Consider the following 23,285-nt stretch of genomic DNA (forward strand, 5'->3'; position numbering starts at 1 on the left):
AACACTAAAGAAACTTAGGGATACAATCGATTCTCATTCTTCACAGTAGTTATTTTTCTGTGTTTGTTTGTTTTGAGACAGAGCCTCACTCTGTCACCCAGGTTAGAGTGCCTTGGCACCAGCCTAGCTCACAGCAACCTCAAACTCCTGGATTTGAGCAATCCTCCTGTCTCAGCCTCTTGAGTAGGCGGAATTACAGGCACCTGCCACCACACCCAGCTAGTTTTTCTATTTTTAGAGATGGAGTCTCACTCTTGTTCAGGTTGGTTTTGAACTCCTGACCTCAAGCAATATGCCCACCTCGGCCTTTCACAGTGCTGGGATTACAGGCCTGAGCCTCTGTGTCTGGCAGTAGTTAGGGTTTATAAAATCCCCTCAAACACTGAATTAGCAAATACTAAGGTATTGCTCCTAGGGAGAAATACGGCGTTAGGTTCCTGTGAGCCTCTAGTCACAATGTGTCGATCAATTGACCCATATGTAGTCTTGTGTTTTGTGTGTTTCTCTTTAAAGACTGTTTGTTTGTTCGTTTATGTAATTTTGAGAGTCTCACTCTATTGCCCTGGGTAGAGTGCGGCAGTGTCATCATAGCTCACAGCAACCTCAAACTCTTGGGTTTGAGCAATCCTCTTGCCCCAGTCTCCAGTGTAGCTAGGACTACAGGCACCCACCACAATGCCAAGCTGGTTTTTCTACTTTTTGTAGAGATGAGCTCTCACTCTTGCTCAGGCCTCTCCAATTCCTGGCCTCAAGCAACTCAAGTGATCCTCCTGCCTCAGCCTCCAAAAGAGCTAGGATTACAGGCGTTAGCCACAAAGCCTGGCATAGAGCCATTTTAAACGGTGAATCACCAGCCAAAAGCACAAAAATGTGGCAAGCCTGGCACTAGCTAGACCACAAAAGGGACTCTTGTTTGCATATGAGAGCTGAACTGAGTAGGCCGGGTGTCACCTTGGTCCGCCTCAGTGGGGAGTGTGCCTATGGGGTGATTGTTCACCACTCTATGCATGTCAGCAATGGCCACAAAAGCCCTGAGATCATTCTGGGTGCTACCTGTAGATATTGTCAAGTAGGCAAATTTGAAAGTATGAAATCCATGAATGAGGATCAACTATCTGCAGGGATGAGGGGAAAGGGAGGATGCTTCTTCCTTCACTCCTGGTTCTTACTAGGGGAGACTATAGGTTCATGTTCAAAAGCACAGAGGGTGGAGTAAGAAAGATCTGGTTTCACCACTTTATATTTTGGAAACCTCAGTTCCCTCATCTGGGTAATAACAGGCCCTGCTACTCAGGGTTGTCAAAGGACTGAGTGAAAGATTGGCATTTAAAGCCTCTACACGCAGCAGTTTCTGAATCATGGTTCCTCGTCAATGGAGAAGCAGGATGACAGAGAGGCTAAGGAGGCCAGGCTGTTTGTGTTTGAATCCCAGCTCTGTCACTTACCGAACTGTATAACCTTAGAGTTACTCACCTTCTCTGTGCCTCAGTTTTCCCATCACACAAACAAATATAACAATGGTACATGGCGATGGGTGTGGTGGTTCACATCTGTAATCCCAAGTGATTCAGAAGGTCTGTCTGAGGTGGGAGGATTACCCACCAGGTTGCTCAGTTTGAGACCAGCCTGGGCAAATAGTGATGCCCTATCTCTGAGAAAGAAAAACATTTTTTAAATCAGCCAGGTTTGGTGGCATGCATCTGTAGTCCTAGCTATTGAGGAGGCTGCAGTGAGAGGGTCACTTGAGCCCAGGTGTGCAAGGCTGGAGTGAGCTATGATTGGGTCACTACACTCCAGCCCTGGCAATAGAGTGAGACTCCGGCTTTAAGACCTCAAGGAAAAGGTCAAACTACAATGTTAATAGAAGATAATGGCAGAGAACATTTTTGCAACTTAGGGATGAGGAAGGACTTTTTAAAACTTCATAAGGACTAAAGGCAAAAAAAAAAAGGGTTTGATTATATACAAGTTAAGGGTTTCTTTTCAACAAAAGATACTGTGGGCAAAGCAAACTGATGGGTGACAGGCTGGGAGATGAGGTTCAAAATCTGAACTATTGACTCAGGATGGCTATCTCAAATAAGCTAGAAATTCCTGCAAATAAATGAGCAAGGAATTTGAAAAGGATATTTATATAAAAGGACCCCCCCCAAAAAAAAAAACTCACATGAAAAGATGGTTAGACTCATTAGCTAGCTAAGGAATGCAAATGCAAATATTAATAACATATCACTTTATATTTATTAGATGGATTTTTAAAAGATTTAAAAGTTTAAATAACCCCAAGTGTTAGCAGGGATGTGGAAACACAGGAGCCCTGTGCACAGCTGGCGTGAATTTAGAACAGTGAGGTTATTTGGGGAAGTAATTTGACATTCCTTGGTTGAATTAAATATATGCACACTATAGAACCGAGTACTTCCATTTCTGGATGTCTACATAAGAAAAATAATTACGCACATTACAAAGGGGCAAATATGAGGTATCCATCACAGGGTTATTTGCTGCAGTGGAAATTAAAGAAAACTGGGGTGTCCATTAATGAAATGAAGGAGAGGGTGGTAAGATGAGGCGGATATACACCACAGAAGACTATGCAGCAGTTAAAAGCAACAATCCAGAAGTACACATAGCAACATAAACTGAATCTTAAAGCTATAGTGCTACCAACTACAACGGCAGAAGTGTAAAGGACTGACATTACTAAGTGTTGGCAAAGATGTGGGGCAGCTGGAACATTTACATACCGCTGTGGCAATGCAAAACAGTACAGCCATTTTATTTATTAACTATTTATTTATTTATTTATTTATGAGACGGAGTCTTAACCATGTTGCCCTCGGTAGAGTGCCATGGTGTTACAATTCACAGCAACCCCAAACTCTTGGGGTCAAGTGATTCTTTTGCCTCAGCCTCCCAAGCATCTGGGACTAAAGGTGCCTGCCACAATGCCCAGCTATTTTTTGTTGCAGTTGTCATGGTTGATTTTAGCTGTCCCCAACTGGGCTCGAACCCTCCTGCCTTGGTGTATGTGACTGGCACCCTACCCACTGTGCTAGGGGTGCTGCCCAGTACAGCCATTTTAGAAGACATTTGGCAAGGTTTTGTAGAGTCAAACACACACTTATCTTAAGATCCTAGCAGTCTCACTCCTAGGTGTTTATAGAAGTGAAAACTTATGTCCACCCAACGATAATGAATAAACACTCACAGCAGCCTCACTTGTAATAACCAGAAACTGGAGCAACCCAAATATACAACAACTGGTGAGTGGATAAAGAAGTTGTGGTACATCCACACTATAGGATGCTGCTCAGCAATAGAAAGAAATGAACTATTGATGGGTGCATGCAGTCAAAAGACCCAATTACAGGTTCAGTTTAAAAATCCAACTGGTGGCTCAGTGCCTGTAGCTCAAGTGGCTAGGGCACCAGCCACATACAACAGAGCTGGTGGGTTCGAATCCAGCCCAGGCCTGCCAAACAACAATGACAACTACAACCAAAAAAAAAAATAGCCGGCTGTTGTGGCAGGCACCTGTAGTCCCAGATACTTGGGAGGCTGAGGCAAGAGAATCACTTAAGCACAAGAGTTTGAGGTTGCTGTGAGCTGTGACGCCACCACACTCTACCCAGGGTGACTCTGTCTCAAAAAAAAAAAAAAAAATTCCAACTGGCTTTTATTTTTAATTCTACAGATGGACAGCATCTCTTTCTTTAAAATAGAATGGGTGCTCCTATGAGCTGAGCAGAGGGGTTTGGCTTCACACACAGAAAAGGACAGAAGAAAGCAGTAACAGGGAGCACAAAGAGGCGTGGTCTTTTCAAAGGTACTTTCCTTGCTGGACTAAAACAGAAGGAACTCTCTTATCACACCAGCTCAGGTAAACTGGGCCTCTTATTGATTGGCTGCTGTAAATCTCTTGGTTGTTTTTTATTTGTTTTCGAAAACAGGCCTATTTCTTTTTCTTTTTTTAAAGAAATGCGTTTTAATATTTCACCAATATGCTATTTCTGTAAAGTTTTGACAGGAATTTTAGTATATCTAATTTGCAATTATTATTCATAGTGTATCTGAATTGGCTATAAAAGTATTAAAACCTCTTTGTTCTGGGCGACGCCCGTGGCTCAAAGGAGTAGGGCACCGGCCCCATATGCCAGAGGTGGCGGGTTTAAACCCAGCCCCAGCCAAAAACTGCAAAAAAAACCCCAAAAACCTCTTTGTTCTTCTGACAGAGTTGAGTAGGGTCCATTTCAAAGTTCAGTTTGATTACCCAGAAGTTAGCACAAGTGACTACATTTTGGTTTGATCTGGTCTTCTGGGGCCTAGTGCAGGAGCTTAGTCCAGTACAATGTCCTACCATGAGTTTATTTAACAGTGCAGAAACATGGATAAATCTGGAATGTATCATGTGAGTAAAGGAAGCCAAACACATCAAGTTCTCAAAAAGGCAAAACTGTAGAGGCATTGTATCAGTGGTTATCTGGCCCAGGGTGGGGAAGAGGCTTTTGTAAAAGGGGTACAAGGCAGGTTGAGTGGTGGGGGCAAGTGAAGGAGGGTGAGAGAGAAGCACTGTCCTGTGTTTTAATTATGGAGGTGTTTACTTGGGAAATCACCCAATTTCCAAAATTCTTCAAGCCAAAAACTTAAATGGATGAATTATCTTTTACATGGTACCTTACTAAATAAAAGTGAAACTCATAATTGTGAGCAAAAAATAATAAGAATAGAATAAGCTACATACCACAATACCATTGATATTTATTAAAAATGCATTCACATAGAAACAACGCACAATTCATAAACCATGTAAAAACTAAAAAATTATTGGGGAGTGATGGCTCACACCTATAATCCTAGCACTCTGGGGGAGTGATGGCTCACACCTATAATCCTAGCACTCTGGTGGATTGCTTGAGCTTGCAGACTCGAGACCAGCCTGAGCAAGAGTGAGTTCCTGTCTTTAAAAATAGTCGGGCATTGTAGTGGGTGCCTGTAGTCCTAGGTACTCGGGAGGCTGAGACAAGACAATCGCTTGAGGTTGCTGTGAGCTGTGATGCCACATCACTCTACCTAGGGTGACAAAATAAGGCTCTATCTAAAAAAAAAAATAATAATAATAAATAAATAAATACAAATAAAAGTGAAACTCATAGTTCTGAGCAAAAAATAATAAGAATAGAATAAGCTACATACCACAATACCATTGATATTAAAAATACATTCACATAAAACAACACACAATTTACAAACCATATAACAATAAAAATATGATTAGGGTATGGTGGTTCATGCCTGGAATCCTAGTATTCTGGGAGGCCCAGGTGGAAGGATGACCTGAGTTCAGGAGTTTGAGACCAGCCTAAGCGAAGCAAGATCCTGTCTCTAAAATTAGCCATGCATACTGGTGGGCACCTGTAATCCCAGCTCCTTGGAAGGCCAAGGCAAGAGGATTGCTCAAGCCCAAGAGTTTGAGGTTGCTCTGAGCCAGGATGCCACCACACTCTACCCAGGGCTACAGAGTGAGACTCTGTCTCAAAAAAAAAAGAAAAAAAAATCTAAAAAGATCTACAACACTGAGAATGGACTGAATGCCATGAAATTGTCCATGTTACATGGCTAATTTTATGATTTGTGAACTTCACCCTAATTTTTTAAAAGGCTGCACAATAATAAATACAATAGCAAAAGATATACAATAATAAAGGTAATAGCAAAGGATACACAATAACAAATGTTATAGCAAAGGATTCATGAATGAAAAAATAGCAAAGGATGCATATTAATAAAGATAATAGCAAAAGATACACAATGATAAAGACAATTAGCAGGAGGGAATAAAAGGGAATAAAATAAACAAGCTAAACAAAAGAGGTGTCTTATCTAAATCACTAATGATAATGAGCCACCAATTAATTCAACTCTTTCCATCTGAGGGTAAAGAGCTATCTAATTAGATTAATAAACTTTTTAAAATTAAAAAAAAAACTGACTTCAGAGGGCTGTTGGGAGGATTAATTAAGCTCCTGTGTGAAACACCTCACGCAGAGCAAGTGTTTAATAAGTGGTAGCTGTCATTATTACCATTATTGTTGTTGCTCTTATTATTGATGTAATTGTCATGAGGCTGTGTCTCCAAGGCCTCCGTGCCAGAACCAGCTGTCCTGAGGGACAGCTGGGGATTTGAGAGAGTAGGAGGCAGCCGCCCAGATCCTTCCTGTGGAACAGAAAATAATGACCTGGCTGGGCTGAGATTCTGACAACAAGGCCTCAATTGAGGAAGGCAGCCAGGTGGCAGCCTTCTCAGCACCTCCCTCCTCCCTCCGATGGGATTTCTCCAATACCTGAGAGCCTCCTCTTCCTGTTTTTGACCAGGGGAATTTTATTTATTTATATATTTTATTTTATTTATTTATTTATTTTGAGACAGAGTCTCACTTTTTCACCCTCGGTAGAGTGCTGTAGCGCCACAGCTCACAGCAACCTCCAACTCCTGGGCTTAGGTGATTCTCTTGCCTGAGTCTCCCAAATAGCTGTGACTACAGGCGCCCGCCACAATGCCCAGCTATTTTTTGGTTGCAGTTTGGCCAGGGCCAAGTTTGAACCCGCCACCCTTATTATATGAGGCCCGGCACCCTACCCACTGAGCCACAGGCGCCACCCCAGGCCAGGGGAATTTTAATAACAATGGAAGCCCGTACAGGAAGGAACCTGGAGAGCTGCCAGAGACAGAGAAGAATTAGGAAAGATGACAAAAGCAAGAGAGGAAGAGTCAGGAGGGACTTTGTCCAAGGGCTAACTGCTTTCTGCCATTTGTCCAGTGTGGGAAGGCAGTGAAAGCACTTTTATTCCATTCTCCCAAGGCTCCCATTGGGTGAAATGTCATCCTCCCATTTCACATAAGTATAGATCTACACTAAGGAAAATTCACCAGTGCCTTAACCCCACTGAGGCTGATGGAGACACATGGTTATGCCCAGGGATGCCACCTCTTTAGTCTGGCCAAGCCCAGCCACTGCCCCCCTGTGAAGCTCTGGGGACAGACAATGGGAACATAAGTCCAAGTTTCCACCCTGAATGGACAATCAATGAAATGACAAGTACAGGAAGGTTGCAGGTGCATTGACAAGGAAGGAAACCCAGGTCAGGCTTTTCAAAAAGCAGGGACATCTGGGTTGGATCTGGCATCTGGATAGGTCCACCAAACTTTGTCAGAAGGTCAGGATTCTGGAGAACAGTGAATGTGTTCTGTTCTTCCATTGCTAACATGACAGTTTTATGCATTTAAGTTCAAAGGGAAGACCGTGTTAACCCTTATCTTAAACAATAATTGTCCAAACCCATGATCCATAATCAGTATAACTCAAAATAAAATTCTAATTCAAAAGTTGATCTCCTAAATCAATCCACCTACACTACTCAAGATGGGCATCTTTAGGGTGGGAGCTAAATGCACAAAACAGGAAAAATGGGAGACAAGGGGTGAAGGTCAGGCAGGACTTCAACCAACCAGACCGGCTATCTGCCCTAGCCTGCCTGACTGCCTCTTATTCTCATTATATGTGCTTTTGTTTCTTTTTTATTATTATTATTGTTTGTGATGTATATTGGCTAACAATGACAGGTGGTCTGACCCTCTTTGGTAACACGTCTCAAAAAAAATAAAGCAGTTAAAATGTTGCAAGCTGAGGTCACACTTCTAAAAGAAGATAGCTCACCAGGACCTTCCCAAATGCCTTTGCTGCTACAGAAGTTCCGACTGCCTCTATCCCAATAAAGATCCTAATTCCCAGGGTTATGGAGAAAAACATCCACAGTACGCCAAAGGATTAATTTAAACTTGACTTAACCCCGGAGTCCTTAAACCCAATAAAGCCACATTGCAATGGGGGAAGCCCCTTATCATGACAATTCTGATTTGAGGCTTTTTGAAGGAAAGAAAAGTATAAATATAAATAGAGTAGAGCGGACCTCCCCCCAACTCAAAGTATATCTAGTAACCACCATAAAGAAAGAAAGAATCCAAAATTTCAGTTAGACAGGCGACATAAATTTAAGCGATCTACGGTATCACATGAAGATTACACTTAGTAGCAATGTGTTCTATACAGTAGTGCCCCCTTATCTATGGTTTTGTCACCTGTGGTCAACCGAGATGCAAATATAAGTGGGTACAGTACAGAAAAATAAGATATTGGGGGAGGCAGGGAAGGGAGGTAGAGACCTCCTTCGTGCAAGTTTATTACAGTGCGTTGTAATATATACAGTACACATTGCTGTGTTTATTACATTGTTCTATTTTATAATTATTGTTATTAATCTCTTATCATGCCTAATTTATAAATTAAACTTTACCATAGGTAGTTTCTGTGGTTTCAGGCATCCACAGAGAGTTTTGAAATGAACCTCCTCCCTATGAGTAAGGGGAGACTGCTTGAAAACTAAGAGTAGATTTTGTGCACCTGTAGCCTCAGCTGCTTAGAGGCTGGGGCCAGAGGGTCGCTTGAACCCAGGAGTTGAAGGTTGCAGTGAGCTGCCACATTCCACCCTGGGCAGCACAGCAAGACCCTATCTCAAAAAACAGCAAAGAAAGGAAAAGACAAGAAAATCCTGATGTTCCCATTTTATTTTATTTTATTTTATTTTTTGCAGTTTTTGGCCAGGGCTGGGTTTGAACCTGCCACCTCCGGCATATGGGGCCAGTGCCCTACTGGTGGGAAGTTCAAACCACACAAGCCCCAAGCCCGGCTATTTTTTGGGTTGTAGCTGTCATTGTTGTTTGGCAAGCCCAGGCTGGATTGGAACCCTCCAGCTCTGGTGTATGTGGCTGGCACCGTAGCTGCTTGAGCTACAGGTGACAAGCCACTCTCAAGCAGCTTTTGGACCACCTTGAGAAGCCTGCCCTGCTCTCCCTAGGAAGCCTCATCATGTTAACAAGCCTTTTACACTCTCTTGGTAGGAGTGGGGATTCATAAGTATCTATATCCGAACAAAATTTGGGGCGAAGGGTGACCACAACAGGGGAGCAGGAGTCAGGTGGAGAAGCACCTTTGGAGGGGTGACAGGAAGACAAATGTAAAGACAGAGATAGAACAAAGAACAGTAACAAATTGTCACTGCTTTTCTTCACATTTGAGGGAAAAAGATACTGGCCTCTAAGTCAACTTTGTAGGCTGGGTGCAGTAGCTTACCCCTGTAATCCTTGCACTCTGGGAGACCAAGGCAGGAGGATCCCTTGAGCTCAGGAGGTAGAGGCCAGCCTGAGAAAAGACTGAAATCCCATTTTAACTAAAATAGAAAAATTTGTCATCTGTAGTCCTTGATAGGTACTTGGAAGGCTGAAGCAAGAGGATCGCTTGAGCCCAAGAGTCTTGAAGCTGCTGTGAGCTAGGCTGACACCATGGTAACACCATGGCATTATAGCCTGGGCAACAGTATGAAACTCTAACTCAAAAGAAAAAAAAAAAAAAAAAACCTTTTGTAAATTCCTTCTTTATACAGAAATACACTGACCAGAGCCATTTCAATGGTGTCTGCACTCAACTAACCAATATTCCCACCCATTTTAGTTGCCTTGTGTGAGCTCCTAAGTGGAAGCAAGGTGCAGACATTTAGCCTCCTGGCCCCATTACTCAGATGAGCAAACTGAGGTCAGGAAAATACAGTGGCCTGATGTCCCCAATGAATCATGGGATGAGCTAAGGTTTCAACCCAGGTCTAAATGGTTCCAAAAGCTATCCTATTTCTTTCAAACCAGCATGTACTTTTTAAATTCAGTTAGTCATTCATTTGTTCATTCATATATTTGGATAATGATTAAAAACACAGACTCTGGAGGCAGCCTGTGTGGCTCAACCTCTGGTTCTTCTACTTTGGGCAAATGATTTCACCTAGTCATACCTCTGTTTCTGTATCTACAAAGTCTTCATGTTCTAGACAGTGGTGGGGTGGCTAATTTCTCTCTAGACTCAAAAATAGATTTCTGATGGTTCCCAAGAAGAGAGACGTGAAGCTCGGAGACTGGAGAAATCTGGGAGCTCCAGATCTGGGGGCCAGTATCTGGGGATACAGGCAAGAGGTTCCCAGAGTGTCATCCAAAAAGAGGGGGGTATGTGGCTGCAGCAAAAGGCATTTGTCCTTAGCCAGAAGCCACAGACTGGCAGCCTGTGGGTCAAAGAGAGCCCCGAGCAGCCACTATTCCCCCTGCCTGGAGGCCCCTGGCAACCACTAACCTGCTTTCTGTCTCTGTGAATCTGCCTACTCTGGACATTTCACATAAAGGGAGTCCCATAGCATGTGGGCCCCCGGCTCTGGCTTCTTTCACTCAGCAACTTGTTTCCTAGGTTTGTCCACATTGCGCCTCTGTCAGACAGAACTTCATCCCCTTTTGTACTTGAATAATCCTCCGCTGCATGGTTTCCCTGCATTTTCTTCATCATCAGGTGACCAACATTGATTTAATGGGCACAGAGGTTCTTTGGGAGGAGATGAAAATGTTCTGGAATTAGTGGTGATGTCGCACATGGTGAATGTGGTGGAAGTCCTGAATTGTAGATTTTAAATTAGTCAAGATGTAGAAATTTATGCTATGTAAATATTAGCCCCCTAAGAAAGATGACGATGAGAGAGACAGAAAGTGGTCTATTCTATTAAGCCTACGGTTCTACACTTTTGTTTTCCAATTTTAAGATCAGGAAATACCCCACTCTAAACCCGAATTTCCAGCTTCTCTTGAAAAGTTGGAGGATTGCAGCACTCAGTCTTGCATTCCAGTAAGGCAGCTCCCAGTTGAAGCTGAAGGGCACATTTCTTTTTTCTTTTTTCTTTGTAGAATCTCCAACAAAAAATTGTGACCATATGCAAAAGGAATATAACAAAATGGAACATCTCAATTTCAACTTTGAAATAAAGATGATTACAAATTTACAGTAAATGCCCTCAGATTATCTATTTTATTTATTTATTTATTGTTGGGGAGTCATTGAGGGTACAATAAGCTAGGTTACACTGATTGCATTTGTTAGGTAAAGTCCCTCTTGCAATTGTGTCTTGCCCCCAAAAGGTGTGGCACACACCAAGGCCCCACCACCCTCCCTCCTTCCCTCTCTCTGCTCTTCCTTTCCCCACCTCTCCCTCCTTCTTTCTCTCTCTGCTCTCCCCTTTCCCCACCCCCATCGTGTCCTTAATTGTCATTAGGGTACATTTCTTTTTAATAAAAATTATTTGTTTAAAATCGACAAATAAAAGTTGTATATATTTATGATGTACAGCACAGTGCTATAAACTATGTATATAATGTGGAATGGCTAAATCATACTAACACATGCATTACCTCTCAGGCTTAACATTTAACTGTGGTGAGAACTCTTAAAATCTAGTCTGTAGGCTCAGCTCCCATAGCTCAAGGAGTAGAGTGCCAGCCACATACGCCGAAGGTGGCAGGTTCGAGCCTGGCCCGGGCCAGCTAAACAATAATGACAACTGCAACCAAAAAATAGCTAGGCATTATGGCAGGGTGCCTGTAGTTCCAGCTACTTGGGAGGCTGAGGCAAGAGAATCGCTTAAGCCCAAGAGTTTGAGGTTGCTGTGAGCTGTGACATGACAGAACTCTACAGAGGGTGACTTAGTGAGACTCTGTCTCAAAAAAAAAAATCTAGTTTGTAATTTTTAAGTGGACAATTTTTTTTTTGTAGAGACAGAGTTTCACTTTATTGCCCTCGGTAGAGTGCCATGGTGTCACATAGCTCACAGCAACCTCTAGCTCCTGGGCTTAGGCAATTCTCCTGCCTCAGCCTCCCGAGTAGCTGGGACTACAGGCGCCCACCACAATGCCCGGCTATTTTTTTTTTGTTGCAGTTTGGCCGGGGCTGGGCTTGAACCAGCCACCCTCGGTATATGGGGCCGGTGCCCTGCTCACTGAGCCACAGGCGCCACCCTTGTATTCCATTTTATTGGATGTGAATTATATCTCAGTAAACCTGATTCCTCAAAAATCCACAGAAAGAGGCAGTGACTTAAGTGGTCTGTAAGAGCAAATCAAAAGCTAAAGTTTTTTTTGTTGATGTTTGTTTTGTTTTGTTTTTTGAGATAGAGTCTCAAGCTGTCACCCTGGGTAGAATTTTTTGGTTGTAGTTGTCATTGTTGTTTGGCAGGCCTGGGCTGGATTCGAACCTGCCAGCTCCAGTGTATGTGGCTGGCTAGCTGAGCGTCCTAGCCACTGAGCTACAGGTGCTGAGCCAGTTTTGTTGTTTTGGGTTTTTTTTTGAGTCAGAGTCACACTATGCCACCCTCGGTAGAGTGCCATGGCATTACAGCTTCCAGCAACCTCCAACTGTTGGGCTTAAGTGATTCTCTTGCTTCAGTCTTCCAAGTAGCTGGGACTACAGGTGCCTGCCACAATGCCCGGCTATGTTTTTGTTGTAGTTGTCATTGTTGTTTAGCAGGCCTGGGCCAGGTTCGAACCTGCCAACCCCGGTGTATGTGGCCAGCGCCTATATAGGCACAGAGCCAAAAGCTAAAGTTTTGTGATGCTAAAAAGGTACAGAGACAGAGACCTGAGACTCAAAGAAGAAGTGAAGGACTAAAAGATGGGCGTGGGGTTGGGGCACCCCTGTTCTCTTTTTCTTTCTTTTTCTTCTCTCTCTCCCTCTCTCTCTTTTTGACTGCCTTTGTCTTGGCTTGTTTCTCAATCTTCCATCCTGAGTCTCATTCCCTTTTTCATTCTCTCCCCTCCTTCCCTTCTAGATGAAACAAAAACTCAGCACAGACTTCTCTTGTCCCCTGATATATTCTCTCTCTCTCTGTGTCATTTTCCTTCCCTGTATCTCTTTCTCTGTGGGTTTTATTTAAGCAATGGAAGCTCTTTTCTTTTTTTTTGAAACAGAGTCTCCCTCTGTCACTCTGGGTAGAGTGCAATGACATCATAGCTCACAGCAACCTCAAACTCCTGGGTTTGAGCGATGGTCCTGCCTCAGCCTCCCAGTAGCTGGGACTACAGGTGCCCACCACAATGCCCAGCTAATTTTTCTATTTTTTAGAAGAGATGGGGGCTTCGATCTTGTTCAGGCTGGTCTCAAACTCCTGAGTCCAAAGGGATCTAACTGCCTTGCCCTCCCAGAGTGCAAGGATTACTAATCCCGTGAGCCACAGCACCTGGCCAGCAATGGAAGATTATGCAAACAAAAACTTCCATGGAATGAATTAAATAAATAAACTTTATACATACAGCATGTATATATGTGTGCGCGTGTGTGTGTGTATGAGATTTGTGCTTCTTGAAGCAGTCAAGGTGAGGGTGAGTGTCCTCCCTGGTGTTCAGAGTTGATCATGCATATAAAAAACTCAATTAGAATCAGAACCCAGCTCCTGTCTCTCCCTAACCACCTATTTTAAAGTCTGCTCCTTCCTATCCTCTTCTCTTTCAGGGACTCTCTCTACCCTCAGTCCTCCTGCCCCTCACCTCCAAATCCAAGCTCCTGCCTCTGCAGCTGCTCCCTCTCTCCACCCCTCCCTTGTACTGGGAGGGTCAGGGCTCAGGTGTCCACGGTGTCCCCACCCTCCTTGTCACTGGAGTTGGGATTAAAACCCAGCTCTTCAGTCACCTTGAGTCATCAGTCCTGGGGCTGCTGGCGGGTTTGGGAAGAAGAGAGGGAGTGGGGTTAGATCTTCCCACCCTGGGTCCCTTCCTCCTTTTTCTCTCCATTTGGTTGTAAAGCTCAATTATGTGTCATTAGCTGAGAAGAGTTTCTGCCAAATTAGAGGATGCCCCACCCCTATCTTCCTCATCCCCTTCCCCCAACTGGGAAATTGGATGGGCTGGGAGGAAGAGAGTTAAAAGCTTTGACCGTGGCTGCTCTGGGGTGACAGAGGGAAGGAAGGGGACAGGTTGGGCAATATGACAAGTGGCTGAAGATCCAGGCAGAGTGAGAGAGCTGACTGGCAGACAAAAGGAAAATCAGGTAGGTAGGTGGACAGAGAGATAGCAGAGGGAGAGAGACTGGCTGAGCCGGTGACAGCATATAGAGGACCCAGCAAAGAGACAGGTGAGATGGGGCAGCCAGCCACCAATGGGGGGGGGGAACCTACGGTACAGGTAGAGAGGGGATGAGCAATCCCCACAATGACCTTCGAAGAGGAGAAGAGAGGCGAGGGCCAGGGGGAAAGGGTGATCTCTGAGACTCCCCACCTCTTCCCGTAGACCTTGGAGGTGGCCCGCCATGAGCACCAGCATCTTTTTGCTCCTGTGTGTTCTTGGTGAGTTCTCCAGGGACAGGGAGAGGCAGGACTGGGGCTGGGTCCCCCCACCTCCTCCTCTCAGCCTGGCCCCTGGCCTGGTTGGGGAGAAGAGAGGCTTACTCTGTGCCTTGATTTACCCAATGTTCTCAGGGTGCTGCTCACCTTCTTCTCCTACAACTTTTGATCTATCTCCTCTTCTGTCTCACCCCAAATTTCTGTCTCTCTTTTTCCTTTTGTCTTTCAGCATCTTTCCCCCTGTGTCTCTTTGGTGTTTCGCTCTCTTTTTCTATCACTGAGTCAGTCTTTTTCTCTCCCTCTCGCTCTTCCCTGTTTCTCTCTCTTTTTGTGTCTTTGCCATTGTGCCTCTCCATCTCTGTCCCCCTTCCTCTCTCTGACCCATGCCCCTGTCCCCAGGGCTCAACCAGGCGGCCACGTTGAAGATTTGGAATGGCACCGAGTGTCTGCCCCACTCCCAGCCTTGGCAGGTGGGACTGTTTGAGGGCACCAGCCTGCGCTGTGGGGGTGTCCTCATTGACCGTAGGTGGGTTCTCACAGCTGCTCACTGCAGCGGAAGGTAAGCCTCAGTCTGAGTCCCTTCCTGCGGTGGGCAAAGGAGCAATTATGGGAAGGCCCGTGCTGGGAGTGAAAACCCGATCCTGCAATAAGAGAGTCTGAGAAGGAGTAGAACGTCCTCAACACCGGCCCTGGGTGGGGCTGGGGGGGTGAGGTGTGGGGGGTGGAAGGCCAGAGAGGGTCCTGGAACTTACCTGCTCTCCCTTCCTTTTCCTTCCTGCATGTCCCTTCTTTCCTATATGACACCTACCACTAGCCCCAACCATCCCGTCACCCAGCCTGAGCCCCAAGACTCTGTCTGACCCAAACCCTTTGTGCAGCCTCAGAGACTATGCCTAGCACCTCTGTGGGCCTCAGGAGTACCATTTGTGCGATAAGAGACTGGGCTTGCCAGGATGGATGCCCTGGCATTTTTTGTGCAAGGGGAGCTCAGATGCAAAGGAACAGAGAGACCCGGGGAGAGGCGGCAGCAGGACAAAGAGAGGGCATGTACCATCCCCCCATTCCCTCAGTCAGCAGCATTGAGGACAGGTGGTGGGAGCAGGGCCGTGAGTAAGGCACACAGATGTCTCTGCTTCTGTGGGCCTCAGCATTCAAGAGTTTCAGAAAGAGACACAGAGGTAGTGGCTTGAGAGGAAAAGCAAGGTAAACACTGGAAATGAAAAGATGGTGACAGAGATAGTGCCTGGAAGAGAGAGACTCAAAGGACAAAGAGAGCAGAGGGGCAGGAGGGCCTGGGAGTGCCCATGGATGAGGGATGGGGGGACTGCTCACCTGCCACCACTAAGCCGCCACCACCTGCAGCAGGTACTGGGTGCGCCTAGGGGAACACAGCCTCAGCCAGCTGGACTGGACGGAGCAGATCCGGCGCAGTGGCTTCTCCGTGACCCATCCCAGCTACCAGGGATCCCTGATGAACCACGAGCACGACCTCCGGCTTCTGCGCCTGGGCTTGCCCGTCCGCTTGACCAGCAGTGTCCAGATCCTGCCCTTGCCCAGCACTTGTGTGACCACAGGCACTGAGTGCCACATCTCGGGCTGGGGCACCACCAACCATCCGTGGAGTAAGGGGGCCCCCGGGTCAGGGGTCAGGGTGGATAAAAGCCTGGGAAGTAGGATAAAGGGGCTGGGATTGTAACTGCAGAAAGGATGGGCAAAGGCTCAGAGTATGAGGTCAAATATCAAGATCATGGCTTGGGGTCAGAGATCATGGTAGATCAGGGTCTTGGGGTCAAAGAAGTTAAGGGATTGGGTATGGAGTCAGGGGTCCAAGGTCTGAGATATGCTTGGAGGTTAAAGTGTGTCAGGTGACATCATACTGGAGAAAAAGGCTATATATGATCTGGGCATCAAGGGTCATTGGACATTGGATGGGGTTAGAGGTCACTGGATAGCTGAGGTCATGGGGTCCAGATGTTGTGCAAACTGGTCAGAAACTGAGGGTGGAAACTGGGATTCTATCAGAACTCAGAAAGCACATATCTGAGATTAAAAGTCAAAGGGTTTGGGGCTAGAGGTTTGGGGTCATGGAATCTGAGGTCCAATAAACTAGGATCAGAGGAGACTTGGGAGTTGGACTGATGAAGTGAAGGTTTAGAGGATACAGAGCTGAGCCTGGGGGTTGAGGTGAGGACAAGGACATGGGGTCAGGAGACAGAGAGAGGACTTAAGGTCAAGGTGGGATAAGGTACTAAGACTGAAAGAGAAGGTCAGGTCTTGATTCAGTATGTTTGAGGTTAGAGGGACAAGGATGCTGTTGAGTTATGCCAAAGTCAAATGTCAAAGAGACTGGACCAAGGACCTGTGGCCATGAGTCACTATGAAATTGAGTCATAAATCTGAAAGGTAGAGGTTTAGGATTACAGGGAGTAGTGCAGGTTGGTTGGGGGCAGGAATATTGACTTGGATTGGGCTTCCATGGGAGGAGGGATATGGCTTCAAAGTGGGGAGGTTTGGGGGACCTCACAGCATCCATCCTCCATCCCCAGACCCATTTCCAGACAAGCTCCAGTGCCTCGACCTCCCCATTGTCTCTGATGCCACCTGCCGCGCTGTGTACCCCGGGAGAATCACAGACAACATGGTGTGTGCAGGTGGTGTCTCTGGGGAGGATGCCTGCCAGGTGAGCACACTGGTGGGGCACAAGGTCACCCAGGCCGGGAGGAGGAGGGGAGAGACTGGAGCAGGAGGGTAATTGATGAGAGACAGGGAGAGAGGAGGAGGGACAGAGATGGAGTCAAAGGAAAGAGACACAAAACAAGGGAGGGAGGGAGAGAGAGAGAGGATAATAGGAAGGACCAGGGAATGGAAGAAGAGGAGTGGGCAGAGAGAATGGGGTGGGGGGATAAGACAGGAATGGGGAGGGCAAGACCTGGCTGGGATTTTGGAGCTGGAAGCTTTTCCCATAGCAGCCTCCAGCTGGTGCTGCCTCAGCTTGAGAGTGAGAGATTTGAGGATGGAGTCAGGAAAGGGGCCTTGGGGACACCCCTCCCACCCTCTGATTCTGCACCTTTGCCCCTTTGGATGCCCTGAAGAAAAGGCTGTTCTACCCTGCTGGCCAGGGCCCCAGCCACTGTCCCTGAGAGAACTCACTATTCTGGATGGAGTCCTGCCCTCCTCCCCCGGGATTAGTCACTGGTGATAGAGCTCTCGCTCCTCATTGGTCAGAGGCTCAGGTGCTGTCCCCGAGAGACCTCTGCTTTTTATGGAGTCCCGTGCTGCCCCGGGATTGGCCCCTAGGGAAGAGTGTGCTCTTTTCTATTGGTTAGCCATTACCACTGTCCTCCAGGAAGTTGGTTGTGCTCTTTTCTCTGATGACCAGGCTTGGAGCCACAGTCCTCAAAGCCCAGGAGTGGGGTTTGTGGAGGTTGGAAAGGAAAATGGGAGCAGGATTTCTTCCTTATTCAAACAATACTTCTCCTTTCCAGGGTGACTCTGGGGGTCCCCTGGTGTGTGGGGGAGTCCTTCAGGGTCTGGTATCTTGGGGGTCTGTGGGACCTTGTGGACAAGAAGGCATTCCAGGGGTCTACACCAAAATTTGCAATTATGTGGACTGGATCCAGAGCGTCATAAGGAACAACTGACCTGCTCTCTCCACCTCTAACCCTCAACTTGGGGGCCACTCTGACCCTCAGAGGACCGACACCTCTTCCATCACCACTCCCAGCTCCCACTTTTGTTGGTCTGGCGAATTTTTTGGAACTCCTGCTAGCCCTTCTAAGAACCCTGCCAGAGACAGGAGGAGTGAGCAACTGTCTGGAATAAATATAATACAACTGAAGGAGGGGCTGCGTTTGTTTATTTGATGTCCTCTCCTAGTGCTGGTTGAGACTGGAGGAAGGGCTCACCGGTTTCCTCTATCTCACAAGTGGAAAAATAGAGCTCAGAGAGGGTGAGGGTTTTCCCTCAGGGGTCACACAGGAATGGAATAGAAAAAGTTACTTATAACAGTAAAAATAAGGGCCATTTTTCTCCCTCTGGCATGATAAAAACAGTGCTCAGCACTTACAATCTTTTCAAGGATCCTTGAAGGACTTGAGGAGGGAAAAAATTGTTAGCTCCAAAATACCAAGTGAAAACTGCAAAAGCAACATTCCTGACCATTAAAGTAAATGTCTATAAAACATACTATGCTTTCCACTAGCCAACTGCAGTGTGATTCCCCTGTAGCCAAGAATCTGTTCAATGTGGGATGTGGCTTTGTTTGAATATGTTTGTGATGGCTGAAGGTGGAATGCATTCTTGGAAAGCAAGAAGGCCCAGCCTAAGCCTTACAGTGGTCCCCACCATCCCTTGGGTTCTGTCTTCACTGTGTCCCCCAGAAGCAGAAAGAGAACATTTCCCCAGATGCACTGAAGGAAAACCAGAGGGAGGAGGGAGGTCAGAAGAGTAGTAGGAACCTTCAAGCCCTCCTGGAGGCCGGATTCCACCCCCCCCCCCAAAAGTAGGGCTGTCACCTCCATCTCTCAGGTGAAGAAACTGAGCCTCACAGGGGTGGAGTCATTTGTCACACGTCATAGTGGTAGGAAGAGGAAGAACAGGGGTTTGAGGCCAGGGCTGGCGGCTGTCAGAACCTAGGCAATACCCGGCCTTGCTCCACATCTGGTTACGAGAGAGGAGAGAAAGGCCGGAAAACAAACAAGCTGGGAGAAGCGGGATCCATACTCGGGTTTGCAGAAGAGGCGGTTGAGGTGACTGAGGGACTGGAAGTCATCCGGCCCAGGTCACACAGCAGCGAGTAAGTGCCACAGCTGGATTTGGATGGTCTGGAATGTGGGGAAGGAGCAAGAGTGGAGAGAAGGGTCAGCAGGGAAGTGAGGCCCCAGAAGAGCCCTGGGGGCGGGCACCAGGCACCAGGCACCAGCTCCTTTCCCTTTCCAGGTCTCAGCTCCACAGGCCCTGACCTGCTTCCCCACCCTCCTGTCCCGCCCCTGCTCCACTGCTGGAAAGGAGAAGGGAGGGGCCCAGGGTAGGCCAGGGGCCCACCTGGGCTGGGGATGTGGGGAGGGGAGGGTGGGGACAGGAGGACACCCAGAGACTGGGATTAGATGCAAGGAGAGAATTTGGAGACAGACTGCAAGACCAAAATGGAGAGGGTGTGACAGCCACAGAGAGACCGGCTAGGATAGAAGGAAGGGGGCATGCAGGTAGGGACAGGAGAGCAGAAGTGGAAAAAGACAAAGAGAAAGGAGATGACAGACACAGAGGGACAGAAACAGAAAGAGAAAAATCACACACACACAAACACACACAGAATTACAGAAAGGCAGAGAATAACAGATGATAAGAGACACAGCTTCAGAGAGATGGGGCAGGAAGGGAAGGTTGCAGACAGATGGACGCAGAGGCAAGAGAGAAGAACAGCTTGGACAGGTGACACAGGCTGGCAGGCAGCACCTCAGAGGCCCAGGCAGCTATCAGGGAGGGCCCCACACACCCCGCCCCCAGGGCGATAAGGCAGGGCTTGGAGCCCCGCCATACTGGCCCGCCCGGGGCCACCCCCCTGCCTGCTGGCCTGCCTGGTGCCTCTTGCTCCAACCTAGCCTGTCACCGCCACGCCACCGGCCCCCAGAGCCCGTGAGTCTAGGAGGGATGGGAAGGGCCCCCTCTAGGCGTCTGCCCTCTGGGAGCCGCCTTGTCCCCCTCAGCCTTGGCTCCGGTTTCTCCTTCTGCTCTGTCCTTCTCTGCTTGGTAGGAGCCCTCCGTCTCTCTCTGTATCTCTCACCTCCGACTGGCTCCCCCCAACCTCAGTGACTTCTGACCCCAGCTTCGGGCCACTGAGCCAGCCAGGGCAGCTGAGGGCACTGGCCCTCCCCCTGCCAGCCCCGCCCAGCTCTGTCCGGCAGTCCTTCAAAGGAGTTGGCGTTCAGTGGGAGTGAGGGGGTAGGGGGGGCTGTGTTCTGGCTCCCCACCCCCTACTCCTGCTCCACCCTGGGAAGACTTCAAATGCCCAGCTGCTGGGACAATGAGAATGGAGCTGTTACTGAGGGGGCCCAGCTCCCCTCCCCCTCTACCCCAAGTTGCTGGGGGCTTGGCCAGCTCCCAGGTGGGCAAGAAGTAAAACCTTCTACAAAATGTGCCTAAGAGGTCCGGTGGCTGACTTAATCGAGGCAGGCTTATTGTTTGCTGGGTCAAAGGCCCTCCCCACAACTTCCACACCCTCCCTGGCACACGGGGATCCTCTGGCTGTGATCAATCCCTTCCCAGGCCATGTTCCACATCCAAGACTTATTTTAAGAGTTTGGAGGTTGGGGTGCTGTAAGAACCAGGGGATTCCCCAAACTCTGTTTCTTCCTGGAGGAGCAGCCAGGGGTGGAAGAAGGGGGCTGCCCAGTCAGAGCAGGTGAGGGTGAGCGACCGGGCCTGGGGCGAGCCCACAGCCTCCCCTTAAAGTGATTTGGCCCCTGTGTCCCTTCCTGTTCCCAGAGGAACCTGGGACCTGCCCTTCCCCCCTCCAGGCCATGATGATTCTGCAATTAATCGTGTTTGTGCTGGTGACAGGTATGGTGGGGGTTGGGAACGGCAGGGGCTTCCCTCTGAAATCTATGAGACTCCCCCAACCCTCTGCGTCTGGACCTGGGCTACGCTGCCATTCAAAACATAGAACCACCCACATGGCGTCTGAAGTGATAACATGGGGGGAGCGGGTCTAGGGTGTCCAAGGGGAGGGCGGGAGAACTCAGGCCAGCAGTTAACTCAGCAGCCAGTGTGGACGTGTTTCTATCCACGCAGTATGTCCTGGCAAAACTCCAGGTCCAGGGCCCAACTCCCCACCCTCCACCCTCATTTGTGGGAGTCCCGTGGCCGGCCTACCTCCTCTGGTTCCTAAGCCCCTTCCTTTGCCCCCACCCCGTGTAGGGCAAGTAGGAGGAGAGACCAGGATCATCAAGGGGTACGAGTGCCCGCCGCACTCCCAGCCCTGGCAGGCCGCCCTGTTCCAGAAGACTCGGCTGCTCTGCGGGGCGACCCTCATCGCCCCCAGCTGGCTCCTGACAGCAGCCCACTGCCGCAAGCCGTGGGTGCGGGGGCTGGGGCGGGGCTGGGAGGGGGTGGCATGGAGGCTGGAAAGGAAAGGGACTTGGGGAAGGGGAGGATGTGCACGGTGGAGAGGAAGCGGGACGGACGATGAGACCGAGCTGAGATGCAGGTGGAGGGAGGAGCAGAGGACGTTTGAACTGGGAAGATGTCGGGAATGGAGCTGGGTGCCTCGGTGCCGGGATAGGCACACGGCCTGGGAGAGGCCTTTGGCAGGAGATGGAGATGAGGTGGGAAATAGAGCCAGGTTCCTTGGTCCTCCGAGGCGTCATGCACCTCTCCCACCCCGAGTCTGCCCCCACCCTTCCTCCTGATCACCATTTCTCCCACCTCAGCCGCTACATAGTGCACCTGGGGGACCACAACCTCCAGCGGTGGGAGGGCTGTGAGCAGATCCGGATCGCCACGGAGTCCTTCCCACACCCGGGCTTCAACAACAGCCTCCCCAACAAAGACCATCGCAATGACATCATGCTGGTGAAAATGGAGACACCAGCGTTCATCACCTGGGCCGTGCGACCCCTCTCCCTGTCCTCACGCTGTGTCGCCGCTGGCACCCGCTGCATCATTTCTGGCTGGGGCACCACGTCTAGCCCCCAATGTAGGGGGCCCCAGAGGGGAACACGGGTGGGCAGCGGGAGAGGGACGGTCATGAGAGCGGAAGGACACAGGGAACTGCAGGGACCTTCAGAGATGAGGTTCACAGTGGTACAGGAGGAGGTTACCAGGGATGTCAGTGGTGAGATATGGCAGTGGCAAGGAAGAGTGAAAACAGTCGGGGCTAGGGAGGATGTAGACAGACAGTGCTGGGCAATTCCACATCCACAACTGGCTGGTTTCTGAACCTTGGTTCTCTTCTCCAAAATATGAGAATAATCACACCCACCTCCCAAAGCTGGATTAGAGACGATGTATTTAAAACAACCAGCATAAAGAATTTATTCCTTAGCTTTACTGTTACTGTTGCTATTTTTACATGCAGAGAAATGAGTTGGCTACAAGTGAGGACAGATTCCCCCAGGTACTGTGTCACAGCAAGCGCTGCATTGGGGAGAGAGGCTGAGGGGTCATTCCTCACCACCTTTCATGCTGTTTTCCACAGTGCACCTGCCCCACTCCTTGCGATGTGCAAACATCTCCATCATTGAGCACAAGGAGTGTGAGGATGCCTACCCAGGCAACATCACCGACACCATGGTGTGTGCCAGCGTTCGGGAAGAGGGAAAAGATTCTTGCCAGGTCAGAGGACAGGGCCTGGGTCTCCAGCCACACCCCACCCCCCATCTTCAGGCTCAATGACATCTTTATGGACATCCACAGTCTCACCCCAAGCCCCAATCCCACCTCTTCCCAATCCTTTTCTCTGACTGATGTTCTCTCTCCCCATGCCCAGGGCGACTCCGGGGGCCCTCTGGTCTGTAACGGGTCTCTTCAAGGCATTATCTCCTGGGGCCAGGATCCATGTGCTGTCACCAAAAAGCCTGGTGTCTATACGAAAGTCTGCAAATATGTGGACTGGGTCCAGGAGACTATGAAGAACAATTAGATAGGACCGCTCTCCATGGCCCAACCTCCTCAAGCTGGTGTTGGTTCCCGTTCATTCTGCTAATAAGAAACACTCAGCCAGGACTCTTCTATGAACTTCCTTTGGGCCACCTTGACTACAGGAGATGCTGCAGCTTAATCATCAACGTGGGGTTTGAAAGTGGTGAGACTTGGATTTGAATCCTGGCTTGAACTAATTTATGACTCTGAGAATGATAATAGCTGCTTTGTTCTCTGTTGCATCTCCAGCACCAAAATGGTTCCTGGCCTACATCAAGATTTCAATAAACATTTGGTGAATGAATGAACATACTGAGTTCTTCCTCTGTGCCAGATCTTGATCCAAAGTCTTTTAAATATATCAGCTAAATATCATCACAAAACCCTACGAGGTCGGT

The 23,285-nt window shown here is 48.3% G+C and overlaps 2 protein-coding genes across 8 annotated transcripts; both read left to right on the forward strand.

Moving 5' to 3' along the window:
* The first annotated feature begins 13,687 nt into the window (after nucleotides 1–13,687).
* KLK12 (kallikrein related peptidase 12) lies at nucleotides 13,688–18,088 on the forward strand. Of its 6 annotated transcripts, none has more exons than XM_053607001.1 (6): nucleotides 13,688–14,042; nucleotides 14,198–14,253; nucleotides 14,650–14,809; nucleotides 15,616–15,872; nucleotides 16,797–16,930; nucleotides 17,736–18,088. In XM_053607001.1, the coding sequence occupies exons 2-6, from the start codon at nucleotides 14,217–14,219 to the stop codon at nucleotides 17,889–17,891; spliced, it is 744 nt and encodes a 247-aa protein (XP_053462976.1). In that variant the 5' UTR covers nucleotides 13,688–14,042; nucleotides 14,198–14,216; the 3' UTR covers nucleotides 17,892–18,088. The 6 variants fall into 6 exon arrangements, with proteins under 6 accessions (XP_053462976.1, XP_053462977.1, XP_053462974.1 ...); XM_053607002.1 differs by lacking the exon at nucleotides 17,736–18,088 and adding an exon at nucleotides 17,343–17,490 and having other exon boundaries at nucleotides 13,700–14,042; nucleotides 15,613–15,872; XM_053606999.1 differs by having other exon boundaries at nucleotides 13,717–13,958; nucleotides 15,613–15,872.
* A 617-nt stretch (nucleotides 18,089–18,705) lies between these two features.
* Nucleotides 18,706–23,191, forward strand: LOC128597031 (kallikrein-11). Of its 2 annotated transcripts, none has more exons than XM_053607006.1 (6): nucleotides 18,706–19,045; nucleotides 20,734–20,808; nucleotides 21,166–21,322; nucleotides 21,678–21,943; nucleotides 22,445–22,581; nucleotides 22,736–23,191. In XM_053607006.1, exons 2-6 carry the CDS (start codon nucleotides 20,769–20,771, stop codon nucleotides 22,886–22,888), a joined length of 753 nt encoding a protein of 250 aa, XP_053462981.1. In that variant the 5' UTR covers nucleotides 18,706–19,045; nucleotides 20,734–20,768; the 3' UTR covers nucleotides 22,889–23,191. The 2 variants fall into 2 exon arrangements, with proteins under 2 accessions (XP_053462981.1, XP_053462982.1); XM_053607007.1 differs by lacking the exon at nucleotides 18,706–19,045 and adding an exon at nucleotides 19,287–19,884.
* The last annotated feature ends 94 nt before the right edge of the window (nucleotides 23,192–23,285 follow it).

The sequence above is a fragment of the Nycticebus coucang genome, chromosome 10, assembly GCF_027406575.1.
Source record: "Nycticebus coucang isolate mNycCou1 chromosome 10, mNycCou1.pri, whole genome shotgun sequence".
NCBI classification, from domain to species: Eukaryota; Metazoa; Chordata; class Mammalia; order Primates; family Lorisidae; genus Nycticebus; species Nycticebus coucang.

What these genes read in the sequence shown, in the direction of transcription:
- KLK12 (XM_053606999.1), top strand. Translation starts at nt 14,217, where the DNA reads ATGAGCACCAGCATCTTTTTGCTCCTGTGTGTTCTTG. An exon ending in TTTGCTCCTGTGTGTTCTTG is followed by an intron (nt 14,254 to 14,649) that starts GTGAGTTCTCCA and finishes CCCTGTCCCCAG; the next exon opens with GGCTCAACCAGGCGGCCACG. An exon ending in GCTGCTCACTGCAGCGGAAG is followed by an intron (nt 14,810 to 15,612) that starts GTAAGCCTCAGT and finishes CACCACCTGCAG; the next exon opens with CAGGTACTGGGTGCGCCTAG.
- LOC128597031 (XM_053607006.1), top strand. Translation starts at nt 20,769, where the DNA reads ATGATGATTCTGCAATTAATCGTGTTTGTGCTGGTGACAG. An exon ending in GCAGCCCACTGCCGCAAGCC is followed by an intron (nt 21,323 to 21,677) that starts GTGGGTGCGGGG and finishes CTCCCACCTCAG; the next exon opens with CCGCTACATAGTGCACCTGG. An exon ending in AGGGAAAAGATTCTTGCCAG is followed by an intron (nt 22,582 to 22,735) that starts GTCAGAGGACAG and finishes CCCCATGCCCAG; the next exon opens with GGCGACTCCGGGGGCCCTCT.